Source organism: Cervus elaphus, chromosome 19 (genome assembly GCF_910594005.1).
Source record: "Cervus elaphus chromosome 19, mCerEla1.1, whole genome shotgun sequence".
Classification (NCBI taxonomy): domain Eukaryota; kingdom Metazoa; phylum Chordata; class Mammalia; order Artiodactyla; family Cervidae; genus Cervus; species Cervus elaphus.
The window spans coordinates 6,586,357-6,612,181 of record NC_057833.1 but is presented as its reverse complement, the minus strand read 5'-3'; the positions used below and the strand labels follow the sequence as shown (position 1 = coordinate 6,612,181).

General features: G+C 36.6%; 1 protein-coding gene across 35 annotated transcripts in view; it reads right to left on the bottom strand.

Annotated features, from left to right (window-relative positions):
- The window catches only part of MBNL1 (muscleblind like splicing regulator 1), a 210,027-nt gene that overhangs the window by 4,462 nt on the left and 179,740 nt on the right, over nucleotides 1-25,825 (bottom strand). For 14 of the 35 annotated variants that reach the window (XM_043873707.1, XM_043873734.1, XM_043873703.1 and 11 more), the window contains 6 exons: nucleotides 15,343-15,600; nucleotides 14,106-14,159; nucleotides 13,075-13,228; nucleotides 5,527-5,562; nucleotides 4,755-4,849; nucleotides 1,671-1,745 (listed from right to left, as the gene is read on the bottom strand). In XM_043873707.1, coding sequence (XP_043729642.1) covers nucleotides 1,689-1,745; nucleotides 4,755-4,849; nucleotides 5,527-5,562; nucleotides 13,075-13,228; nucleotides 14,106-14,159; nucleotides 15,343-15,600 — 654 coding nt within the window. In that variant the 3' untranslated portion in view covers nucleotides 1,671-1,688. Of the gene's footprint in view, nucleotides 1-1,670; nucleotides 1,746-2,777; nucleotides 2,842-4,754; nucleotides 4,850-5,526; nucleotides 5,563-13,074; nucleotides 13,229-14,105; nucleotides 14,160-15,342; nucleotides 15,601-25,825 lie in introns of all 35 variants that reach the window. The other 21 variants (XM_043873712.1, XM_043873728.1, XM_043873710.1 and 18 more) reach the window with 13 other exon arrangements.

The following is a 25,825-nucleotide window of genomic DNA, read 5'->3' as shown; positions in this document are numbered from 1 at the left end:
AACCTACGTACTACAAAGCAATGTACTATTATATTGTATAGAATAATAAACCTTATTATCAGAATGCACTGAGAGAGCTTATGAAACAGAAATCAGTTTCAGTAATTTAATTCATGATTGCAGCATGTCTTTGGTAGTACATCTCGGATTGAGTTTATCATTCCTTTATTTCAAGTTGTGTCTGTCATCTTCTCCTGTATGAGTTAATCCTCTGACAAGCTCTTCCTATGGATGATTATTACAAGGGCCTCTGAACTGGTTCCCTGACACCACCTTCCTGATTCAACACCCTGTCCCTTCTTCTACAAGGCTCTGATATCTCCTTTCTCTCTACATCAACCTTCACTGTCCAAATTCACTTAATTTCTGACTCAGTTAGGAAGAGCTGCTCCTTCATCTTTGTTCCTAGAGGAATTTGTTCAAAGCCCTCTCATTTTAATGAAGAGTGCTAAAATTTACATCATCATCTCATTGACTGTCGATCTTTATTTCATCGACCTGGTAACTAACACACAGTAGCTAACACAAAAAGTCATTTATAAATGTGTTAATGCACAGATGAATGAGTGAAAGGAAGCAACAAAGAAAGAATGATCACCCATCTTACTTACCAGATTCAGTTTTAAGTGTCATAGCTCTTCTTAAATATAAAAAGAAATACCTAATATAATTCTGAGCAGGTAGATAACTTGAATCAATGTGTAAGAATAAAACATGCTCTAAAAGGATGAAACATGGTCATCTTTGCAAGTCAATGTGTCTGAAAGGAAACCACGAGACTTTCAAACTATTTCAGCAAATATCCAGGTAGATGTGTGAGTGGGTGTGTATGTGTGTGCATATATGAATGCATGAATATATTTAAATCAGGCTCTTTATATTCTAATGACCCTGATGTGGTGACGCATGGGGTAAACTGGGTACACGTTCTCATTTAGGATTTAGCAAGACAATTTTTGAATAAAATAAATGCTGACCTATACCAGGGAGCAGCAAACTATTGCCTGTAAGCTAAATCCTGCCTACCTATTTTTGTGTGTGTCCAACTTTTTGTGACCTTATGATCCATAACCCACCACGCTCCTTGGTCCACGGGATTTTCCAGGCAAGAATACTGGAGTGGGTTTCCATGCCCTCCTCCAGGGGATCTTCCCAGCCCAGAGACCTAACCTGTGTCTCTTGTGTCTCCTGCACTGGCAGAGGGATTCTTTGCCACGAGCACTACCAATGAAGTTTAACTGGGACACAGCAACCCTTTGATTTACACATGGCTGCTTTTATGCTACATCGGCAGAGCAGCCCCATGGCCCACACAACCAAAAGCATTTACTATCTCATCTTTGAAGAAAAAGCTTGCCAATCCCTAATCTACGCCTTCTATTTAGTTTTAAGCTGTATTTTTCCTTCACGCCTGTGCTTATTTCTAGGACAAAATTTTTTTAAATGTATATATCCTCAGTATTATGCATATTTAAATAACATTAGCATATCTCTTATAAATTCATATATTAAAATTCCTCATAACCCATCTCAGATAAAATTGTGAGTTCTATATAAATACATTTTTTTTTGAAATTCTGCAAAATTTTCTTAAGTGCATTACACAATTGTTATCTTAAAAAAGAAAAAACCACCACGAATATACACTCAATATTACATAATGAACTTACTGTTTAGTGATGAAAATTCTACATCTGGGTAACATACTTGTGGCTAGTCAGATGTTCGGCAGATATTATGGGTATCTAGCAAATAAAAAATTATTTAATGAATGATCCATGCAAGCAAGCCAACAACCAAGAGATGAAAACATCTGAATATTAAATTTTTTAAGAAAGTGAAATTCAGCTGTGAGGTGACAGTCCTTATCTGATCAACATAACAGTAAGTTAATGTAAACTTAATGCCAAAGTAGCAACTCATTGTTTAAAATCTTTGTGTTAAATACTATTCTATAAATGTTATCAGTTTTTAGGAAGTAAGAGAAGTAAAACTATCAAAAATTCATGCAGAGCAGTAATTGAAAGAAGCCCTTTTTGTTGGCCTACACACACACACCTGCGGTTTCAGTTATTCAGTATTCTAGAAAGCAAAGTAGGCAATGTCTTGCCTACTTTTGTGCAACCAATTTCTACATTTTCATTCAACTTATGGTATCTAACATTTTTTTTTTCCAAGTTAAAAATACCAGGTAATAATTATAAAGGAGTATTTCAAAAGAACCGGATAAAAGCATGGAAGTCTACTTCAAAACATATTCCTGAATCCTGATTGCACATTTTATTGCATTTTAAATGGGTAAGAAAATTACAAAGCTTGACAGAAAACACAATAAGGAACCAATATAGAGGTGACTTGTTTCAATCATCCCAACAGCCAACATCTTCCAATCTGTAGCCCGATTCTCCTCTACCCAGAATGATGACTGCTACACTGGGAGAGGCAACACAGCGCAGGTTCAACGCCTAGGGACCCATTTCTGGGTGTGTAAACATGAGCAAAGCACCTCATTATACTTAGGTTTATCTCTAAACTGGCACTAATCCCATTTCAGCAAGGTTGATGGGAGAAGAGTGAAATCACATACATGAAGGCATTTTGTTGCTGTTTCCATCTAGATGTCCTAGACTAACTCAACGCATCACAGTCCACAGTCTGGAGTGTAAATTAATATGTCTCTATTTTATTTGCATTTCTCAGCTGACATCTTTACACAATTTTACAGCACTGGCAAATGGCACGAAAATGTGCTCCAAGCATAATGAAGCTTCTCATACCATTTTTCCTGCTGCTGCAGGACAGGATGTTGCACCCAACAGTGTAGAAGCGTCAAGGATGGGGCTGTCGAAACATACCAAGGACCTTCAACACCAATCGATGCAGATGAAGGGCCAGCTATAAACTTCTGCATGCATGCAGGCTGCTTTTTGTGGCATCAGCTATTTCCAGCATCGCTAATGTACTGTAGGCATATACATATGTATGTATATGTAGATATAATATATGTGTGTATATATATATCCATTCCCTTTTCTTTCTTCTGGTTGTCAAACAGTATGAAGACCCAAGATTATGCATGAAATGGTCACAGCACAATGCAAAAAGTAAAGTGTCCCCTACAACCAAGGTGGCCAAGGGCATGTTGAAATTTGCTTTGCTGTAGTTCTGCTTACACCAGCAATTCTATAGTCATACATGGTATACACAAGAGAGTCCAGCATCACTGATCTGCACCATAAATGGACTGCATTGAATCCATTAAGGAATTTCTGCCATAGACTACTAACATGCCACATATGCACAATCTAGCATTCTTGTAAATGAGTCTGATGTGTTAGCAAAAATCCAAGACTATTTTGACAAACTTCAGAAAAACTAATGATCCTTTGCCAAGAAATGTTTAAAGCTTGTCTGAAACTTTAAAATACATCCATTTTGGCATGCTGCTTTTCAAAGTTTTTAATGACTATACTTATAGTTTGTAGTTCTTCTTCAATGGTATATGGCATTCTGTAGAAACAAGGCTGGCTCCTCCTTATAGTGATAACTGCAAATTCAAATGGCATTTAATTGGTCTTCTTTTCCCAAACGGGCAACACGTTGATTCCCATCTGATACTGTTTTTTTTTTTTTTCCTAGATTCATTTGGTTACATCTAACTTGGTCTGTGAATTATCTGAAATTTGATTGGACTCTAGATATTTCATATGCTGTTAACCCTATTGAACTTGCTTTCATAACAAACCTATCTATACTTTCAAGCCAAAAACTACTTTACATAAATTTAATTTTGATCCACCCAGTATTTTCTAGACTATAATTTTAAATAGGAGCTAAAAATGCTGGCTGAAGCCATGCAGATTTTAATTTTTTAATATTTTAATAATTATTTTCTTTTGAATAATTATATTATGAAATTTAAATTTCTGAAACATATTCCTTTTACTTAAAAAAGAAAACCCTGTGTATTTGTCACTCCATAAACTTGTATGGAACACAGAATGACTCTAATTGCCATACTTGGGGCCTTTTTTTCCCTTCATAACCCTCTAACATTTATGCTGAGTAGTTACAGATATAAGAGCACTTAGGAATTTTATTTTTTCACTTAAATCGCTGAGAATCAAAACTTGAAAACTTAAGACTTATTTTAACTTATTTTGAGTATGCAATCCACTTATCAAATAAAACTAATGAATTTATAACAAACTCTATTTACAAGAGTGGTTGTTTGTGGCATATATAGCACATTGAAATATTTTGCTTTTTATTAAGAATTTAGGCAAGAAACTATATATATATATCTCCAATGCTTATAACAAAACCCTTAAAATCACCTATATTTTTAAAATTATTTTTTATTATATAAGTTTCAGGTGTATAGCACTGTAGTTCAACATCTGTATACACTACCTGATACAATTTCGATTGGTCAAAATACCTGCATGATTTTGATTTGAGACCAACTGAGAATTGCTTGTGTAAATATCATTTTAGTAGCTTTAGAAATGGAGCTGCGACAACTTTGGAGCATTTATAAATGGCATAAAAGCATTCTGCTGCTCATCATAGAAAGAATGTGTAGGCCAACAAGAGGTATCTTTGAAACCCCATGCTATTAAAGCACCCCCTTGCAGCCCTCACGGACACGCGATTCCCCGCTGGCCTCAGTGGGAAGTCCGCGTGCGTCAGGGCTGCTGGACTGAGCCCTGTCAGAGTCGGTTCTTAAGAAATAAAGCTGTAAATGAGCAAACCTGGTTGGCTGTGGCGGTTGCAGCGAAGGGAACACTTGTGGCAGATGTTGTTGCTGCGGACACAGTGGCTGGCGTAGCACCGTGCACCATGGGAACTTTCGGAGGGAAAATCATATAAGCAAACATACAGAAGAGTGTAGCAATATGGAAACCATGGCAACATGGAGGAGGTAATTGGGCATGGTATTTATCACAGCAGTAAGCCATGTGACGGACCAGCGAGTGACATGCAACCACAGCGCAAAGCGGACAACATTCCAAGGAGAGAGGGGGAGGGGGATGAAAGAGAAAAAAAAGGGGAAAAAAGCTTGTTACCATCAAATCAAGAAAATTGACACAAACAGGCTTAATTCGCTAATTCAAAACCAAGAATTTTATATAGAGTTCACAGTCAGACATTCAAAATCTAAGTCAAAATACAGATATTTACTTCATATATACAATTATCTGTTTTTGAATAAAAGTATGCTTTCTTATTTACTATTATAAAAATACACAATATATTACTTTTATGAGATAGTTTTTTTTTTTTTACACACCAGAGCTCATAGTCCAATCAAAATCCACCAAAGGTGACTAAAGGAAACTTGTGTGTAAAGAAAACATTTATGTGAGTCCATGTCAATTAAATAGAAAATGGCATTTAATTGACAGGTGTTAGTAAAAAGGAGGTGGACTTGCCCAATAGGTAACAGGTAAACTCGGCAGTGGATTTTGAGGGGCTGTGAGCGCACCAGGTCTAAGATAATCAAGAAACAAAGCTGGCACCTACCAACACTTGCAGCGGGCGTCATGCACAATATTGAGCCTGCCCATCATGCATTGCAACAGGAAGGTGGATTTGAAAAGGGAAGAGAATTAAAACATCCCATCACACGTGTAATTAGGACATTCATTTGAACAAAGAAGAAAAATTGTTATTATGGGAACAGTGGCATGTAACTGTCAGCACAATCGAATCATACCATAGCACAGTGATCAATTAGAACTAGTCTCAAGTGAAGAATAAAAAGCCAGTTGAACTGTGTGCTGGTACACTTTGCTTCTCCTGATTGCTGCCTATAAATAAAAGCTAATTTTTTAAAAAGATGGCAACCTGCTTAATTCTTTTAAAAACAATAGTGCAATTTGTTTTGTTTTAATCTGGTTGCTGGCCATCTGGTGGCTTTGCTATTTCTGACTTTTTAACATATGAATTGATCACATGTTAAGTAATTAAGAGACATTTACGAAGATGCTAAATAGTTCAATGCACAGAACTGACTTAACAATGTAATGAAACCAAAGCACTCATTTCATTCCCTCAGTTTTATTTATTTCCCTGTTCAGTGTAGCAGCAACCACACAGAAATGGAAGGGATTGTGATCAACCATACAGGAATTTTATTTGGAGGGATACCAAGCAATATAAATAAGGCATAAGGAGAAACTGAACTTCTGCACTGCCTTAGTTTGGAATTTAAATGTACAGAAAACATTTAGACGGGACACACTTTCTTAAAGTCTCGAACTGGTTTACTTAGAAGGTATCTGACAAAGCAGACTGGTTTTCCTTGCTGTTTTAAACCTTCAGGACTTCTCAGAATGGCAAGTGTTCCATGAAATTTCACATTCAAAAACGGTTAATTAGATTCCAGTAAAAACCCTGAATGGGGGATAATGAAGATATATACATTGTGTAGGGGGTGTTGGCACTGATGTTCACAAAGGCTCCACCACAACGCTAAATCAGTATTACATAGATAGTACCTGTTCTCTTTGCCATGTAAACATTGGAAAATCTACCTTATTTTACCAAGCACAGGGCACTTTCCCATATACTGAATTACTGTTCTTTCTATGAGATTATTTTAGACTCCTAGCTTTTAAAATATCAAATGATTTTATATTTCCATCTAAATCTTGGCACATCCTATTTAAATACTAGCAGCATCTGGGATGAACATTTGTTAGAAAAAAATCTGCCAATTGCGTCTTGTCAGAGATGGCCCTACAAAACAAAGCTGCCATTGAGAAGCACAGATTACTTCACTGGCATCCTTGTAACAGCTGCAATTAGACTGTTATCACAATTAAGACTGTGGGCGCAATGATCAATGATGAAACTCAGAAAGAGAGCTAGGGAGCCATTCTCTCAGGTGGAGTATTATTACACCGATAGGCATTATTTATTAAGACACTTGAAGATCTCTGTCATTTGCTACCACTACTGAGTCAAAGCCTTATGAAGACAACAAAAACAAACCAGTGATAGCCGAGACAGTAATTTGAGACAGTAGAGCAAGCAAACTTTAATATCCTAGAGCCTGTGAGATCATCATCCTTCAATAGTTGGGTCAGAAGACTGGGAAAGAATGGAAGAAAGATGAATGAAAAAGAATAATGTGGAATTTGAGAAAAATTCATTTTAAATACTGTCCAGGTTGTACGTTTTAAAATTATTATTTATTATTATGCTGCAATTTGTCTATTATGTTTCATCCCATGCATAAGGAAGGCTGCACATGCTGAAAATGAGTTAACCTTACCCTATCTTTCTAAAACCCTAACGCTTTTAGGATTTGAATTTCAGTTTGAGCTATCCTCCTCATTACCATTAAAACCAATGCACACAGTTTTGAGAGGGATTTGCAGCAAATAAACATAAGGCAGCAATGAAAATACTAGCCAGGGTGCAGTAACTCACAAATATGGAGACATAATGCTGTAGGACCCACTTACCAAAATCAAAAATCACTTTTGAAATGACTGTAATGTCCATCTTTACATCAAATTGGTTGATTTATTAATAATGATTGCATAAATAGCCAATTAAAAATTTTTTCTTCAATTTTCAGCATAAGGCAAAATTTAAGTGAATGTATTTGTCAATTTCAAATTTCCCCTACGAAGGTATTTGCAGAGCAGAAGGGTGTGCTTCTGAGGAGTGCAAGATGTTAATTACATGATTTTTAAATTGAAATGTTGTTAACCTGTATGAAGATGCAGAAAATACAACTAGGAAAGTAGTTTACCAGTGAGATGTATGTGTAGTTCAAATCAGTTCAAGGAGAAGGGAAAAACGTAGAGAGGAAAAAAACTATAGAGATTTTGTTGGAGGTTTGCATTGAGATGTGGTAATTCAAGCCTATTTAGGTGTATTATGATAGGAGTACAAAGCTGATCTAAAGTCTTCTAAAAATACTCTATATCATTAGAACTAAAAGTTCACAATCAATAGAATTATTCTTAAAACTGATGTCTAAAGAAGCAACAGCTTCATATAATTTATTTTTGTAATCTATTGAATTATATTTTGTATCTCTAATGAGTTCAGGAAATAACAACAAAAAAAAAGTGCTTACTACATTCCTGGCTTTATTCTAAACTCTTAGACCTGTCTATAAAAGCGCTTTAAGATGTTTTATCAAACTATGCTTAAAACTAACTTAAACTTAACTGTATGAAATAATTACCAGTATTATCTCCTTTCTATATATGAAAAAATTAAAGTATAGCTTATGGTAGGCTGTATTTAAACTTCCAAGCCAGGTTTATAATCACTATGCTAAGGTTTAAATAAACCATCTTTATTAACTTCATTAATCATACTAAAAGTGATAATTGAAATCTTTGCTTTCTTTTCTCTCTGTAAAAGCAACCCCATCCCCCTGCATCTCTCCTCTTATTCCAACCCCTCAGGAAAGTTTTCTGGACTTCTGTTTCCTTCTTTCTAGGAGTGTTCACTCAAGGTGAAGCTGAAGCTGTTGAAAGCAAACTTATTTTCAGTTTTTTAAAAATCATAAGCCTACAATGACTGAGGGCAATATGCTAGGAAAAGAAGCATGCTTTTGAGCATGGCAAGTAGGCAAAAATGGTGAAGGAAAGCAGAGAGAAAAACACTCTTCCAGACTCTGAAGAGAAGGCGAGACGCATGCAGGGCCCCTTGGTAATTGGGCTTGTGGTGTGTTCCTTCATAGCAGCCCTGCCAGATGCAGGCTTTCCAGGGAATGGGCTGCATGGGAGGCGAAGGGGCTTAGGCAAGGATGCTGGTACCCAAGGCAGGCACAGAAGCCCTGGAACACCTGCCTTCAAGGGGTCTTCTAAGCATGGACAATGATTACATCAGCGATGACCAGCGCTGACTGAAGAATAGAGACTGGGTAACCTGCCTGAGACCACTGGACGGCACAGGACCACCATTCGAGTAGGTGTGGGAAAGAAGAGGAGATGTGAGAATGGGAATCCTGGAATTTCAGTGGTGCCTGATATAGCTATCCAATACTGAAACTGAAGTTTAGAACTGGGCTTAATATAAATTCAGAAAAACAAAACTGATGTAAATAAAAGTGTTATTTCATGAAATTTACAGCTACAACATAAGTAGACATTAGATTACGTACACTCTGTATGAATAGTAAATTTAGTCTTGACGGGTGAAGGTAAAACAAAACAACGAACTATATATTTAAAAAAATAAAAATTTCTTCAGTGTGAACATGATCCAAATTACTTATATCTATCTTTAAATAGGATGGAGGGTATAAAAGCAAAAGGCTAGAAAACTTTCTTGGGAGGGGTGGAAGTCGGATGGGAGATGCAGTGGGATGCAGTGGGATGAACGAGTGAGTTAGAAGGACACGCTGGGTGCTGTGCTAAGCTGTTTCAGTCATGTCAGACTCGTTGTGACCCCATGGACTGTAGCCCGCCAGGCTCCTCTGTCCATGAGATTCTCCAGGCAAGAATCCTGGAGTGAGTCGCCATGGCCTCCTCCAGGGGAAGCTTCCCGACCCAGGGATCGAACCCACATCTCTTTTGTCTCCTGCATTGGCAAGCACCTGGGAAGCCCAGGAAGAAGGATAGGTGGTGGAAAACAGGGAAGGAAAGAAGAAAAAGAGGAAGAGAAGAAGGTAGGAACAGAAAGAATAGATAGATGGTTAGAAGGATGGATGGATAAATGGACGGATGAATGCAAACATGGATGGATGCATGGATGGATTGATGGATAGATGGGTAAAGGCCACGTAAGTCCAAGTCTGTTCTTAAAAGAAGACCCAGAGGAATCGGGTGGAGAGGGAGGTGGGAGGGGGGATCGGGATGGGGAATACATGTAACTCCATGGCTGATTCATGTCAATGTATGACAAAACCCACTGCAATGTTGTGAAGTAATTAGCCTCCAACTAATAAAAATAAATGGAAAAAAAAAAAAAAGTTATGGTATAGTTACATGGCTTGCCATGGAATCCTGATCTTTTGCTAGCAACCTGTTCTGTATACAGAGTTACCTGCTCCAAAGATTTAGTCAACCATGCTTCATTGTAATGTCAATGAAATAGACCTATATATCCCTGATGTTATTATTGAAGCAACAGACTACAGAATTCTAAAACTCTAAACTGCAAAAAATAAATGGCTTCCTTTCTCTAATCAGTTCCAATAAAGTCTTCAGATATAACTTCCAAATTATAATACTGTGGTTAGATAGGGTGCTGTGATCACAGAATTCGTCTATAGGTCTGCAGAATACCCTAGACTTTGGAAAATGAATTTCCTTTCCCCCCATATCACGTGAGATGACACACGAATTTATGGTAGGATAGATTTTCTGTAGTTCTCAGAAATTAGTTGACAATATTTAAAAATGGACAGATGTCACATATAACTGTTCAAAAGTCCAGAATATCTGGGAAATATATCATAAGATCTAGCAATACGGGACACCAGAGCCATCACACTGAGCTGTGTACAACCAACCCTGAGAGGCAGAGACGCAACCACCCCACAGTCACAGACCGCGACGTATATGGAGCCTCCGAGGGTGCCCAGCACACAGCAGGTCCAACCTGCCAGGCAGATGGTCTCCTAAAGGCAACAAAAGGCTAGTCTGAGCACTGACTGTCGCCTTAGACTGGGCCCAAGCTCTCCTGCAGCTCCCGGATCCCAGAGCTTCAACTTGACCTCTTGCTTCACTTGTTCCTATTTCCTGCCTGGCTTTTAAGGCATTTGGGTTTTTATATTTTCTACATTAGATTTCTTGCCTTCAGTCTACGGCCATACCACCCTGAACGCACCCGATCTCGTCTGATCTCGGAAGCTAAGCAGGGTCGGGCCTGGTTAATACTTGGATGGGAGATTTCTTTCCTTCCCAGCTGTATGATAAAGTGGTTTGGCAGGAGTATAGATGGGCTATCCATTATAACTTTTTAATGTCATTGTGGCACATAGGTACATATGAGATTAAAAATACTCTGAAGGAATGAAGGAGGCACTACCTAACTTCTATGTGATCACTAAAAGTTAACCTACAAGCTCTTTAAAGCCGGGTTACAAATAAACCTTATTTGATATTACTATTGCAATAATTACATATTGACTACAAATATAAAAAAAAATTTTGATGCAAATTTATCATAAAAATGCAAACAAATCTTTAAAATTTCAGCATATTTCAATATATTGTGGCACACTTTACTTAAATTAACAATGCTTAGTTTCTAGACAGAAAGGTAAGTATGACTCTGATTTATGAAGGTATTTATTGGTTTTCCCTGACTTGAATTTTACCTAGCATCTTTTGCTCTATCCTATCCACAGACTAAAACCCATTCCATAGAGAGACTATGGTCATAAATCAGAGTCATACATGTCATGCAATTAATGATTATACTTATTTAGAAAAGTCTTCAGTCATGTGAATGGTGTTGGAGAAATTGATGCAAAATCCACTTGATGAAAGAGATTATTTTAGGTCTCTTTAAGTAATATATGGAAGAAGTTAAATTTATTTTCACTTTTAGGTTTTTAAATAAGGAAACTGTCATTTTTAGTAGTAATGTTTCATTCAGTGAAATAAACTGACAAAAATAGCTTTTAATTTCTTCAAAAAGATCACAGTAGTCACCTACAATTCCTTGAAACTTTGTCTAGTGATCTGACTACAGAAAAATTGATAGATTATTTGTTGGAGACAGCATAAATCCAGGGGGATGGAAATTTACACTAAAGCAAAAAAAATTTATTTCTGGAAATCTCTGAAAACATACATATGTTGAGAAAAAATTTTAATTTTATAAAACTTAAAAGAAATGTGACTTTTCCTTCAGAGTACAACAAATACCCAAAGATCAAATGATTTAATTTCTATTCCAAAATGGACAAACTGCAACTTGATAAGATACTATTTCATGAGTACAAATATAACTTAATCTGTAGTGCTAGGGCAGGCTATTTCAATTAGTGGAATATTCTATTCTAGTTCACTGAACGTTACTATATATTCTACACATGGATGGCTAGTTTTCAAAGAGGCACTGTATAAAAAGTTGTACTTGGCAGGAAAAACTAATGAGGATATAATTTATTCTCACTATTGAAAAACAAATTATCACATTTCCTCATGGTATTTTGAACCTAATGCATTGTAAATACTGTTAGCATAGTATAACATACTAATGGGTCTGGATCTTTGACATACACATCTAATCATAAATTTATCAATTTAATTAAAAATTATTTTATTAACTGAATATCTTAACACACGGTAATTTTTAAGAAAGATTAAGAGATGAAGAGGAAAATAAGATTAGAGTCTCTGGTTACTTGAAGTCTAGATTATAAGGAATGTAATATGTATTTTCTGAAGCAAATGAAGAGTAAGTAAAAAATAATAAACTTCCAGGTAATTAAGTGACTGATTAGTTTATGTTTTTAAATTGTAAATCTTTGTGTATAGTTCTAGAGTATGTTTATGTTACTAAGTTGAGATCAACTGAAACCACAAATGTGTAACTCACTTATAAATGTAAACTTCACTGGGTGCTTAGGGCTACTTCAATATTATCTCAGGAGCAACAACTTTAAGTGATGTATACTGATTGGTACCAATAAGATTGGAACAGAGTCAGTTTTTTATTCTCCACCTTGAAAACAAAAAGGCTGAAAAATTAAAACCAAAACTGAAGTGTCATTTCATATAATTCAAATGAGCTCTGGAATCATGAAGGCAAAGGGGTCTTACAGCAAGAAAGGGTCATAAAATAGCTTGACAGACATGTAACGGTGTTGAGGAAAGAGGAAAAAAAAAGAGAGAACTCTATTTCATTTCAAATTACACAAATACAAATAAATATACAAAATATCACTGACTTCTCATCCATCTTTCATCAAGCTAAAACTCTTAGTTTTTAAGGAAAATCATAGGAGAGACCTGAGACAACTTTTCATCTTACCTTCCACCTGCTCTATGGCTAAAAACGACTAGGGGCGTGGCTTCTCTGCTCTACCAGTAGACATCTACATGCATTATCAGATTTATTTATTAACAAACGCAAACGCCTTACCTGGTGGGAGAAATGCTGTATGCTGCTGTAACTGCATGTTGGCTAAAGCCTGTTGGTATTGGAAAATACCAGTGTTAAAGACTGCCGTGGCACCGTTGGTTTTTTCAAGAGCAGGCCTCTTTGGTAATGGGGGAAGTACAGCTTGAGGAATTCCCTGTTTAGTGAGTGAGTATAAAAAACAAATACCAGTAAAAAGAGAAAAAGAGAAAAGAAAAATCAGTTGAAGGCTAAAATTGTTAGGCAGTATGAGCAAGTAAGCAGCAGAGCACTTAACTACCCGGGGAAAAAAACATCCAATAAACAAAAATTTAAAGGGAAAAAAAAGCAAGATAAAAGCTTTAAAGGAAGCATTATTTTTGTCTTGGAGGAAAAAAAAAAAAAAAACCCACTAGTATGAGAGCACATGTTATAATGTGTTAAAGTGTTTTAAGTCCCATAATGCTTCAGGCTTTCTGGGAGAAGCCATCGATTTGGGAAAAGAAGAAAAGCTGCAGTGCGAGCTCCATGAGGATTGACAAGTATAAGCAATGTTAATAGTTAATTGTACGAAGTGACCGAAACTGGTAAAATAAAACCCAGTCCCACTCTGCCCGCCTCCCCACATCTACCTAAACATGCACATGTCCCAGAGCATGCAAGTTTTTTTTTTTCTTGAAACACTGAACTATAAATATTAAAAAGTCAATAATTCTATCACTAAAGCCATGCTAACCAAACAGGTACATAAATATACAGTCCAAAAATACATTTTTAATGTCCTTCAGATACTTCATTAGAACATTCTACAATGTAGTTAAACTGAATGTGGGCTGCTGGGTTTTTTGGAATCTTTCATGGCACCACATCTGTCCAGGGACTTGTTTACAGTCTTTCCACTAATTTTGTCAGGAAACCACACTCAGTTTTCATTGCACTTTACAACTTTATAACAGAAAAAAGAATACATATTTTTTAACTGATTTAAAAAAAAAAAAAAACTTGTATCTACAATAAAGCTACATGCCAAGCTAAAAGGTGAAAGGTCATAGTACCAGGTCAAAGGTTGCCTCGAGGGGTCGCTTCAGTGATTTGACAGCCGACTGAGTCTTAATTAGCAGGCAGCGAGCACATGATGGCAATGGGCCAGTGGGGTTCAAGCGCATTAACATAAACAGCAAGCAGAGGTGCATCATGGGGGCAGCAGTGCATTTTGGGTAGGTGAGAAAAAACAAATAAAAAAACAAATCATCGGAATGCCATATACAACGAATAACAAGACTAAGCATGCACAATAAAGGCACTACTGAGTTGTTATTGGGAGGATAACTCCTCTTTGTAGTTAATTACAAACAAGATACTCTAACAGAAAAAAAAAAAAAAAGAAAAGAGTGGAAGGAAGAGAAGAGGAGAGAGTCTGCCTTCTGTATTTTTGCTCAAGTATCCATAAACAAACACAGAAAAGACCTCTCCGTGACTATTTGACTGCACTACGAAATATCACACGGGGTTCTTTTTCATGAATAATTTAACAATTAAGTCATATATTTATGTAAAAAAAAAAAGGACAACATTAAAACAGCTAAGCAAAGAACAAAAATGGACTCATTAAAATCAGCTATTAGATCACATTAAAATTTACCTTCATTATATAGTTTAGTATCTGTTCTAAATGATCCATTTCTAACTTCCTTGAGTACTGCTTTCCCCTTTCTATGTAATGGCATAGGCAAGCTTCTCTAGTTTTACACTTCTGTTTATGCCACAATATAGTTCAAGATAATCTAGATAAGCAAACCGCTCAAAATCTTGTAGTGAATTCTTAAAACAGTTTTGTTGAAGCAATTCTCCTAAATAGTTTCAGATTTTGTTATGATTAAAGCAAGATAAATGTAGAGAAGAGCCTTGATGTGCAGAAGAACGCACCGAAGGAGAACAATGGCTGATTAGATAGCACACAGAAATAAGAGGACCAGAACCGGCAGGATCGTTAAACCGAAAAGGAGACAGGTGTTCTGTACAAAGCAGAAATCTCAGAAACCCTATATCCAGAGTAATACAGAGTATTAAAAGTTAGGCCAAGGGTAGGAGCAATCTGAACCATTTGAGGAGTTACCCTCACTTCTCTGAACGGTCACTTCATTACTTATTGTCTGGGATACCTGAACAAACATATCTTCAGCAAAAAAAAAAATTGTTTTAAAGGTTAATAAATGAATAGCCTGCGGTCAGATAGAGCTGCTCACTGTTTCTGTGGCCGCTAACAAGGGCTGAGCCAAGGTCCCGACTCACCATGGCGGCTGCTGTGGCTGCAGCCTGCGCGGCGGCAGCCTGGTTGACCTGGTATTGGGCAGCCTTGATCTTGGCTTGCAGATGCGCGGGAGGATGGAAGTACTTGCACTTTTCCCGAGAGCATCTCCCTTTGATGTAATCCATACACACGGTGACTGTGTTGTCGTTGGTGTCAATCATTGTGCTGTCAGCAGGATGGGCGAACCGACAGTCATTCTCTCCTCTGTTGCAGTTGCCTCGCTGGTACTCTCGACATACCTGTGGGTCATAAAGGAGGGTCAGTCAGCGTGGACGAGCAGAAACTCGCCCAAGATTTCAAGTGCGAGAGTGGTGACGGAAGGCTACGGGTGAAAGGGGGAAAGGTAATTTGCAAAGGAACCACAAAATAACTCGAAAACATTCCTAGTATACAAATTACAGCCCCATTTCAATAAAATGTCCATGAGGAAGAAAATGCACTTAAGATACTAACTACGGTAAAACATCTAATTTAAATAATGTTGATATACTTATTCATTGTTGTTGTTCAAAAGCTGAGTCGTGTCCGACTCTTTGGCGACCCCAGGGACTGTAGCTCACCAGGCTCCTCTGCCCACGGCCTTCTCCAGACAAGAGTATTAGAGTGGGTTGCCATTTCCTTCTCCAGGGGATCTTCCCAACCCAGGAACTGAACCCGCAACTCCTACATTGCAGATGGATTCTTTACTGCCAAGCCATCACGGAAGGCCATACTTACTCATTACTAAGGAGGAAATATTAACTTTATCGTGAAGAACTCTACAGACACCCACTTAACCAAACAAAGTTAATATCACCAGTAATAAAGGCATAATGATATCACATATCTACTGATACGACACTGAAAAAAGGGTACATCGTCACATTTGTTGTATTATTGCTGAGAACGCAAAACCTGAACTTCATCATGACGATCCATTAAACAAACTAAAATGGGAGGATGTTTGACAAAATGACTCACCAGTACTCTCCCAAGATGTCAAGGTCGTGAAAGACAAAGAAAGACTGAGATACTGTTATAGACTGAACGATCCTGGAGTCAGACGAAGGATATTGGTAGGACCATGGGTGAAATTTGATTAACGTCTGTAGATTGCTTAATAGCAGCATATCAATGCTAATTTTCTGGTTTTGTAAGCGGTGACATGGTTATGTAAGCTGTCAATATTTAGGTAAGCTGGGTGAAGGAGATGCAGGAACTCAGTTCTATTTTTGCAAATTTTATGCTAATCAGAAATAATTTAAATGTGAAAGTGTAAAAAGTAAAATGATAGCTTTTTTGAAAAATGTTTCTAAGAGCTATATTTTTGATCATTAGAGATTCACTGGGTGGTAATGTAAAGCAGATGGAAAAGGATTATTTTTTTTATTATCTGTTTGTTTTATGTCTATTAATTTTGGATGGGGTCCCTGAAGAAAAGGTGAAAATGGATTATTTTTCACCCATTTGCTGGATTTGGACCTCTTACTATTAAAGGTTGTTGGGGATTTCCCAAGTGGCACGGTGGTAGAGAATCTGCCTGCCAATTCAGGAGATGTGGGTTTAATCCGTGGGTCGGGGAGATCCCCTGGAGTAGGAAGTGGCAACCCACTCCAGTATTCTTGCCTGGAAAATTCCATGGACAGAGGAGCCTGGTGGGCTACAGTTCATGGGGTCACAAAGACTTGGAAGCGACTGAGCAACACTTTATAGCTTGTCAAGGTGCCTGCTCTCATCAAAAAGTTGCTAGCATTTTCATTCAGGAGAGTTTGACCTTTTTACCACAAGAGGGCCACCTAAACACAAAAAGTCCTTCTGATATTTTTATGCTCTTATTACTTCATGCTTTAAGGATGTTTCCTTTTTGTTTTTCACAAATCTTTTTACAATCTGAGCAGATACAGTCCCTGAACATTCTATTTTGGAATTCATGAAGAAAAAAAAAAAAAAGGCGAACTCTGCTATGATTTAAAAAACAAAGCTTTTCTTAGATTTAAAGTACATAAAATGATTACATTCAATTCTAGGTGTTTCCCCCTTTTATATACATAACCCATTATTGAGGAAAATGATTCCTTTTAAAAAGGCCTTGATAATTCGTATCGTGCTACATGTTAAAAAAGAGCATTTTAAATGACATCTTGTACCATTTAGAAACCTCAAGCTAAAGCAATGCATCCCACCTACATAGCCGAGTCAACTCTACTCATCACTTCAATTTAGATAATCTTAAAAAATTATTAAATAGTTACTCTGTGCCAGATACTCCGAGAAATATTAGGAGTAAAAGATGACTTAGAAAGTTACAAAAGATGCTACTTTTTTATCATTACATTTATCTTCTTGAATAGAAGAAAACAAGGATATCGAGGAGTTTGTAATTTGAAAAGCAAACGTGGTCAAGCTGTTATCCAGACGTCTTGTCCTCCACTCTCACTGAGCAATCAAGCTCTGCTCCTTTCTAAGCCACAAACCCCCACTTACTAAATTAGACTCCTCAAAATACGCGGAGAGGCACACTTAAATACGGATAAAAACTTTTCATGTAGAGATGCAAAGCTTATGCATAAGCAAAAAGGCTACTTTTCTGTTTAAAAAACCCACGTCAATTCAGCGTCATCCAACAGGAAACTTGCTGTTCGGACACTATTGCTGTTAGCTTTTCAGTAATTTTTGCTTTCTCGAATATGCTCACAAAGAACCTGGCGGCAGCTGAACCAACACTCTGTTCCAATTTCTCTTACTCTCTGCCACAATGACAAGAAATAACATCTACAGGTAGTCTATCTGCAGGAGCCGGAACAACTACTAAGATCAAAGTTTTGCTATTTTCCAAAAGCAATTACGCCAGTGTTTGTGCCAGAAATTTGAGCATCAGTCCCCCAAAATAAAACCTGAATGCTCGGCTGATTTTTTACTTTTTATTTCTCTGTCTGTCTCAATGTTCTTTTTATTTTCAGGGATATGAACTTACAATCAGGTTGCATAAAGATGGTCATTCTAAGACCTCTTCTGGTCCCTGTCCATTTGCTTTATACATATGTATAGTGTGCTTTGAATAAGTTAGTATGTTTGTTTTGTATAAGTTAATAACTGGCTTAGTATAATTTTGTACTCTTTACGGTCTTGCAGGATTCATTTAGGGAGAATTCTAAAAAACACTTAAGCAGAGTTGATAACTAGCTTAGAATCTTGTCCTAAAGTGACTGTTTCACTTATTTTTTTTTTTTTATCCAGCTTAATGTTTCTCCTGACAAGAGAAACAGAACACAAGAAATACACTGAAATAGCTTTTCTCCAATTATTCTTGCCTTTGAAAAAATATAAAGAAGAAACAGAAAATCTCTCATGTAAACTTGTACTGGTGCGAGCCCCAAGGCCAGAGGGGCGAGAGAATGTTGCCAAGCTTTAGACGCACATCTGGCTTGTTGGAGACTTACCTGAATAGAACAACCTCCCAGAGCTTTTCACACAGATTTTTCTCTAATAATCAACACATCTCATTTCTCAATAAAATGAGATCTGTTTCTTGACTGATGAATATGGGCTTGGCCTGGTTTCTCGGATAAGCTAGAGAAACTGTAGGCTGCGCCGCTCCCTCAAAGAAATATCTTAGCTGTGGTACTGCATTAGCAAATTCTAGTTGACAGACAAAATTTCAACAGATTTATCCATCCAACTCAAATCAGGATAAGAAGTTGCACAATTTACCATACAGAGAATTTGTAACAAAGAAGATTAAATTTGAAAATCCTAACAATGTTATGGCCCTTTTTGCGATCCCCATCTAATCTTCTGAACTAATGTATATGTATTTCAAATAGTTGTAACTAGAGTATGATTATTACTTGGTGATCTGTTTTTGCTTGCTGATGGATGTAAACATTCTTTTTGCCATTTTACTAAATAGTGTCCATAGTGATCATTTTTGCTGACTGAATCAAATTCCATCAAATAGATATACACAATATAAGTAACTCTTTCAGAGAACATCTAGATTATTTCCAACATTCCCATACTACAAATAATGTTGCAAAGACTATCTTCATGACCACACCAAAAAAAAATCATTCTATAAGGATGAACATGTAGAAATGGTATTAGTGGGTCAACAAATATAACTACTTTTACAGTTGGGTAAGTGGTTTCAAACCTAGATGAAAATAATTCCATCTACTAGCTAACGTTCTTCAATCAAAAAGAATGTTTGTAAGTATAAGCGTTAACGCAAGATTTGCTTTGGAAATCACGTAAGTTTTGTCAACTTTCATACAAAAAGGTTAAGAAGTTACTTTCATAGTAAAAATCATCACTTCAATAAAAATATTTACTGAAAACATTAAAGTAGTAAATTTCATTTCCAGAAAAACATCTTTGGCTAATAAACTTTAAATAATCAAAAGGAAAAGCAATTAGAAAAACTTCCTAAGGAAATCTATGTTAATTCTACATAAACCTTCTTTGTTAATTAAATAGCAGTGGTAGGGTGCAAAGAGAACAGGGTTTGAAAACAGGAATTTTGGGTTGTATCTAGTATTTATATTTACTAGTTATGGAATCATGAATACTGAAAAATATAATATATAGATAGCTTAAAACATACTATACAAATCTGGTTAAAATAAACAGTTCTGTTATGTGATCTCAATTTTTTATAAACATGACAAACATATTTCAAATCGGTCAAAATAATAATAGGTGGGGTAAGAAAGTGAAAGTGTTAGTCACTTAGTTGTGTCCAACTCTTTTGCAACCCCATGGACTGTAGCCTGCTAGGCTCCTCTGTCCATGGGATTTCCCAGGCAAGAATACTGGGGTGGGGTGCCATTTCCCCTCCAGGGGATTTTCCTGACCCAGGGATCAAACCCACGTCTCCTGCATTGGCAGGCAGATTTTTTTTTTACTACCACTGAGCCACCAGGAAAGCCCAATTTAAGTCTAATGACTAATATTAAGGAGCTTAGTCAAAGATACATATATACCTGCTGTTCAACAGTAAGTATTATGGATGCTTTATTTTCTATTAAATTTGAGCTAACACACACTTTAACATATAAATACTGAATAATCAACTATTTTATCAAAGAATCCATAGCATTATAGGTCACGAATATACAAATATGAAGAAATTACCTATGTTTTCAAAAAGAATTCAAATATCCATATCTTAAAATTCTGATGATTAGGGGAAATGATCTTAGTTTCTGTCTGTATTGGAAAAGACCCTGATGCTGGGAGGGATTGAGGGCAGGAGGAGAAGGGGACGACAGAGGATGAGATGGCTGGATGGCATCACCAACTCAATGGGCATGAGTTTGAGTAAACTCCGGGAGTTGGTGATGGACAGGGAGGCCTGGCGTGCTGCGATTCATGGGGTCGCAAAGAGTCGGACACGACTGAGCAACTGAACTGAACTGACCTGAATTGTCTATATAATTACATTCCCTAGATAAATATCTAATGATGTGATATCTAGTTTCAGTTTGTTACCAGATAATTGTACAAACTTGGCCTATCTGAATCTCATTTTTTTAAAAATGAAGAAAAAGACATATATAATGCTACTCTAGAGGATTTCTGTTAAGATCATCTGGGACTTTTCTTTGAAATCTAAAAAGTGAAATCCTACATTACTGCCATTAGCCAGTGAAGACAAGCATATTTCTATAGATAATATAGCTAAGAATTTGTCATTTGATTTCACGTAACTTAAAAAGCAAATCTGAATGTATCAGAATGACCAACTAAAGAAACAACTTGCAACTCTATCGTCTCCAAAACAAAACTCAAGCTAATTACAGACAGAGACTAGATGTTTTAAATGGGGACACGAGTTCACCATTTTAGAGTCTTATTACACTACATTATTAAGCCATTCTAAAGTCTTATTACAATTTTTTTTAATTTAAACTTCATAGACCCATGTGCATTAAACTCTTAATATTTCTTGGTGATTTTCTAAAGAAATTAAAATATCACAGAAGCAGTAGCTAAATACTCGAGACAAAAACACAAAAGTAAAGTAATTCTATCAATAAGCCTTTCTTATATTATTAAAAGCACTTGCTTTTCTAATCTCATTTTGAAATGAGTGTCATTTATATGCAATAGATCATGACAAATCCATTAACTGCCTATAATGCTGTCATGGAGGCATCCTTTCACCATCACTTAAATCCACATTTAGCTTTAAATGCTTTTCTTGTGTGTGTGTGTGTGTGTGTAGTCAGTAGGTATCATATGGTTTTATACCTATAGGAAAAAAGTCACTAGACTCTTCTGTATCAGTAAGTAGTGGAAGCATTCAGTATCCAGTGGCCTGAATCATGTCATGATCGCCTCAGTAGAATAAAACTTTCAGCATATGAATACATTATTTTGAAAGAACTCCAACTGGAAATATCAGAAGCCGAGTAGTTTGCCCACCTTTGCTGGAATATGTCATACAGGCTACTAATATAAAAATAATATAGTTAACCTAATGGCAATCTAATGTCTCCATCAGCATATGAAGTATGTGGCCACTGGTTTGTTCTCTGTTTTATTAATGCTGTTATGTGGTATTAATCACCCCAAAGATCATCGTTGTTTACTTAAAATATTTCTTTATGCTGTAGCACAGTGTTCTCAGCAACTTCACAAAATGCAGAGTGCTAAATGCCTTTGAGGAGACAGATTTTTAATCCAGAGTCACAAGTAACTACATGAGGTAAATGATAAAAAGTTAATACTTAAATAAGAGGTGCTCACATCCCCTGGATGGTATTTTATAAACCATTTGCATTTAGAATCACCCAGCAGATCTGTGAAAAGGATTCAAGAGCCCCATTGGAGACCCACCAAATCAATCTGTGGGGATGGGGCCCCACATTTAAAAACAATTTTTTATGTTTTAATTTTCGGTTGTGCCTCGCAGCTTGCAGGATCTTAGTTCCCTGACCAGGAATTGAATCTGCAAGTGGAAGCCCAAGTCCTAACCACGGGACCTCCAGGGAATTCCCAGGCTTTCCATGTTTAACAATCATCCCAAGTGATTCTAATCACATTAAAGCTTGAAAACTATTGCTCCAGGACTAGGGGCATGAACAAGATGCCATATTTTGTCGTTGGAATGTTCAAAACGTAAACATGTTCCCAAGGATAATGCTAACAATGTTAAAAATGTGTCATGTTTTGTCTCCTCTAGATTACCCTAAACTCTGAATCAGGGCATGGATTAATTAATTGATCAACTAGTTGACTGACTCATTTATTCCCTCATTGAACAAGTTACTAGGCATCATTTATGAGCCTGGCACTATTCTGGGGGACCTTTTCTTGTTATAAAACACTAGGCAACCTTTTGATGCCTCAAGATATTCCTCACAACAGTTTTTACTTGAAATATGGTCACCAGTTCTCCATTGGATATTGCTGAATAAAGGAGAGAATAAGTGCATTCATGGATCCTTTTTGCACCATAAAAAAAAATTATTGTGTATCTTGAAAATAAACAATTTCTTTAATTACCAACTCTTTGTAGTAAAGCAGATATGACTAAAAACCTCAGTCCTTTCTAGTATGTACAGATTTTAACAATTTGTTAAAATAATCATTGAAAATAACTGCCACTCAGAAATTACACAAAGGCACCCCAAGGTCACAAAATGGAATTTTTTAAAAGCCTCATTTCAGTGACCAATATTTAAGAGGTTTGCTCCTCTTTAGAGAAAACTGATTTTACAGCATAGAGAGTATGCACCTGCAAAGCCTTTTAAAAGATACCCAACAAAGAATGGATAATATGGATAGTGATAGAAAACTTATGCATGTGTGGATATATATACACACACAGACACACACACACATAAACAACCTTTTCAGTAGTTTGTGGTTGGCATTAAATGCAAGAAAATGACCTAAATTTCACCTTACTGGAGGTGATCGTAGAGATTATCTGGTATAATCCCCTAGTTTAATACGTGTGAAATATGACGCTTAGGGAAAAAATAAAAACCTTGACCTATGCTTACTCACTTAATTAGCAACATCACCAGCACTAATCCTTGGGTTCCTCTTTTTCAATTTTTTGTAGTATCAACATTTTTTGCAGCATCACATTGGGGGCTATGTGTTAGTTCTTTACAACAAAAGAACCAGAAGGATGATCATCTATGGTGTTTTTAACTTCTTCATTGCCTATTTTGTAGTAGAAATAGAAAAGGAAGTGGCAAGAAGAACTGGCCAATATTTTAACTGATTCAAAATTTGTTCACCTCAAAAGGAACTCAACAATTCTAAAATGTACTTGGGAGTTCCATGAGTTAAAAATCAAGCACAGATTTAAAACCCAAACAACTAAATGTGTAAATAAGCGTGGGCACTTACTGCCGTGTCTCTTAGACCCCAAGATGTGGTGTAATGAGCATGAGAGGAAAGAGCCTGAAGACAGGAGTGTCTAAAATCACAGTGCCGAGGAGAAAGACGTGCCCCCTAGCATCACACTGCAATAACCTAACAGGTTGTAACCGTGACACCGAATCAGATCCTGTGAATGAGAATAAGATAGGAAGCTGCCCTACTATCAGGCATTGAGATAAGTGGAATTCAGGTTAAAAGGAAATGACAGTCATTACAACAGTAGCCGTTTCTTGTGACTACTAGAAAGGAAGACAGAAAAAAATACTTGCAATAGCTCCTTGCAAAAGAAAAACAAAACCAAATGAAAGACAGAAGTCTTCATTTTAACTAAACATCATACAGAATATAACCAATTACAGTCTACCTAAAATTGTGGAAGAATTAGTTTACAAGAGTTCTGAATACACAATCAGTCTTTTAAAGGGATTCTTTGAAAGAGATTTAAATAGAGACAATCTCAGTTTTAATCTCCTATTAAAAATTAATTCAATCAAGTTCATCTCAGACTGCCTATTTGGTTCCCATTAAACAATCAAGAACCTTAAGATATGCTTCTGAAAGGTTGGGGGGAGGGCTTCATATATTGAGCATCTAATAATTTTTAAGCATTTAAAACTTCCTACATTTGCTCCTAAATTTCTCTGCAAACAGCATTAGTTATTAATGAGCAAGAACAACTACGCAATGACAAGCCACCCGCAACTCAAGGTTTTATCTCTAGCACACGGCAGGGTCCTCGGTCCACGGAGGGCGTGCAATCAGGTCCCAACATCCTTCCTGAGTCCTCCTTACGGAACTCCTGTAATTAGGAGCTTTTCCCAACATGTTCAATGAAAGGCTAAAAATAAGCCTAAAACAAACAAACAAACAAAAACTCTAAAGGGAACATACAAGCCCACATTTCCTGCCTCCTGTTTGTACCATCACTTGTATGGGAAGGGGAGTAATAACAGTGTTTAAAATTCTGATATCATGCCCCACCAGAAGATCCTACCCATGTGATCTTGAATAAGTCACGTTACATCTCTCTCAAGTTTACTGCCTTGTTAAATGGAGTTAACGCTAGTATCTCTCTCATAAGATTGCTTTGAGGACTAAATGTGTGTTGCACATGGAGGGGTAATGCTATGGCTGGTAGAGAGTAAATATCCAATAATTATCAGCTATAGCTACTACCATCAAAAAGGTGGTGGCAGTTATAACTACTCTGGAATCTGAGATCCTTTGTAATGCATGCAATGGAACTTAATAAATAAGAATGTGGCAGGCACTTATTAAATAAATTCCTGCTAAACTGATAAATTATTAGTGTCAATTATGTTCACACAATGGCCTCGTTTTGCCATTTTCTCGTAATTAAGGCATGCAAAACTTCTAGTACTAAATATTGCTTCATCATAACCAGGGAAAAGAGGAAAAGGTCATTTCTTCTTTATTTGGATACCAAAGCCACATTTGAGAGCTTCAGTGTATAGTAATGCTGCCATTTTTCCCATTTAGAGTTTACTAAGTCCATTAATTTACAGTCAAGTTGAAATTCTCAACTACTTCAATATAAGATCATATCTTTAATTTCTTTTTCACGCAACAATAGCAAAGCACACACATCAGATCATCCTTGACTCTAAGACAGAGTATCACCCAATTTGCAATTAAAAAGTTATCAGCGTATTTCACAAACAAAGGTGCCTTGTCATTCCTGCTGAAACACTGTGAGGGTTATATGAGGAAACTTGCAATAAAAAATTTGAAAGCACTTTGTATGCAGTAACTTAATAACAACTTCATGAGAACACGTATCAGGGGATTGACAGAATTTGTTAATAGCAACAGTTAACAAGAAACATTTAGGAAGCTAAGTCTAATTCTTTGAGATAAAATCGTTTCTTCATTTTGAAGAGAAGAAAACTGAGGCACAGCCAAGTAAAAAGCAGTCTGATCCCAGAGTCCAAGTTCTTCTCCATTTTTCTACACATGGATGTTGTGGCTTCTATAAATGTTACATTCATGAAATATAGCATATCTATATTCCAGTAAAATGCCCCAAACACTGAACCAAAATCTCTGCATTAGCTTTTAACCTTT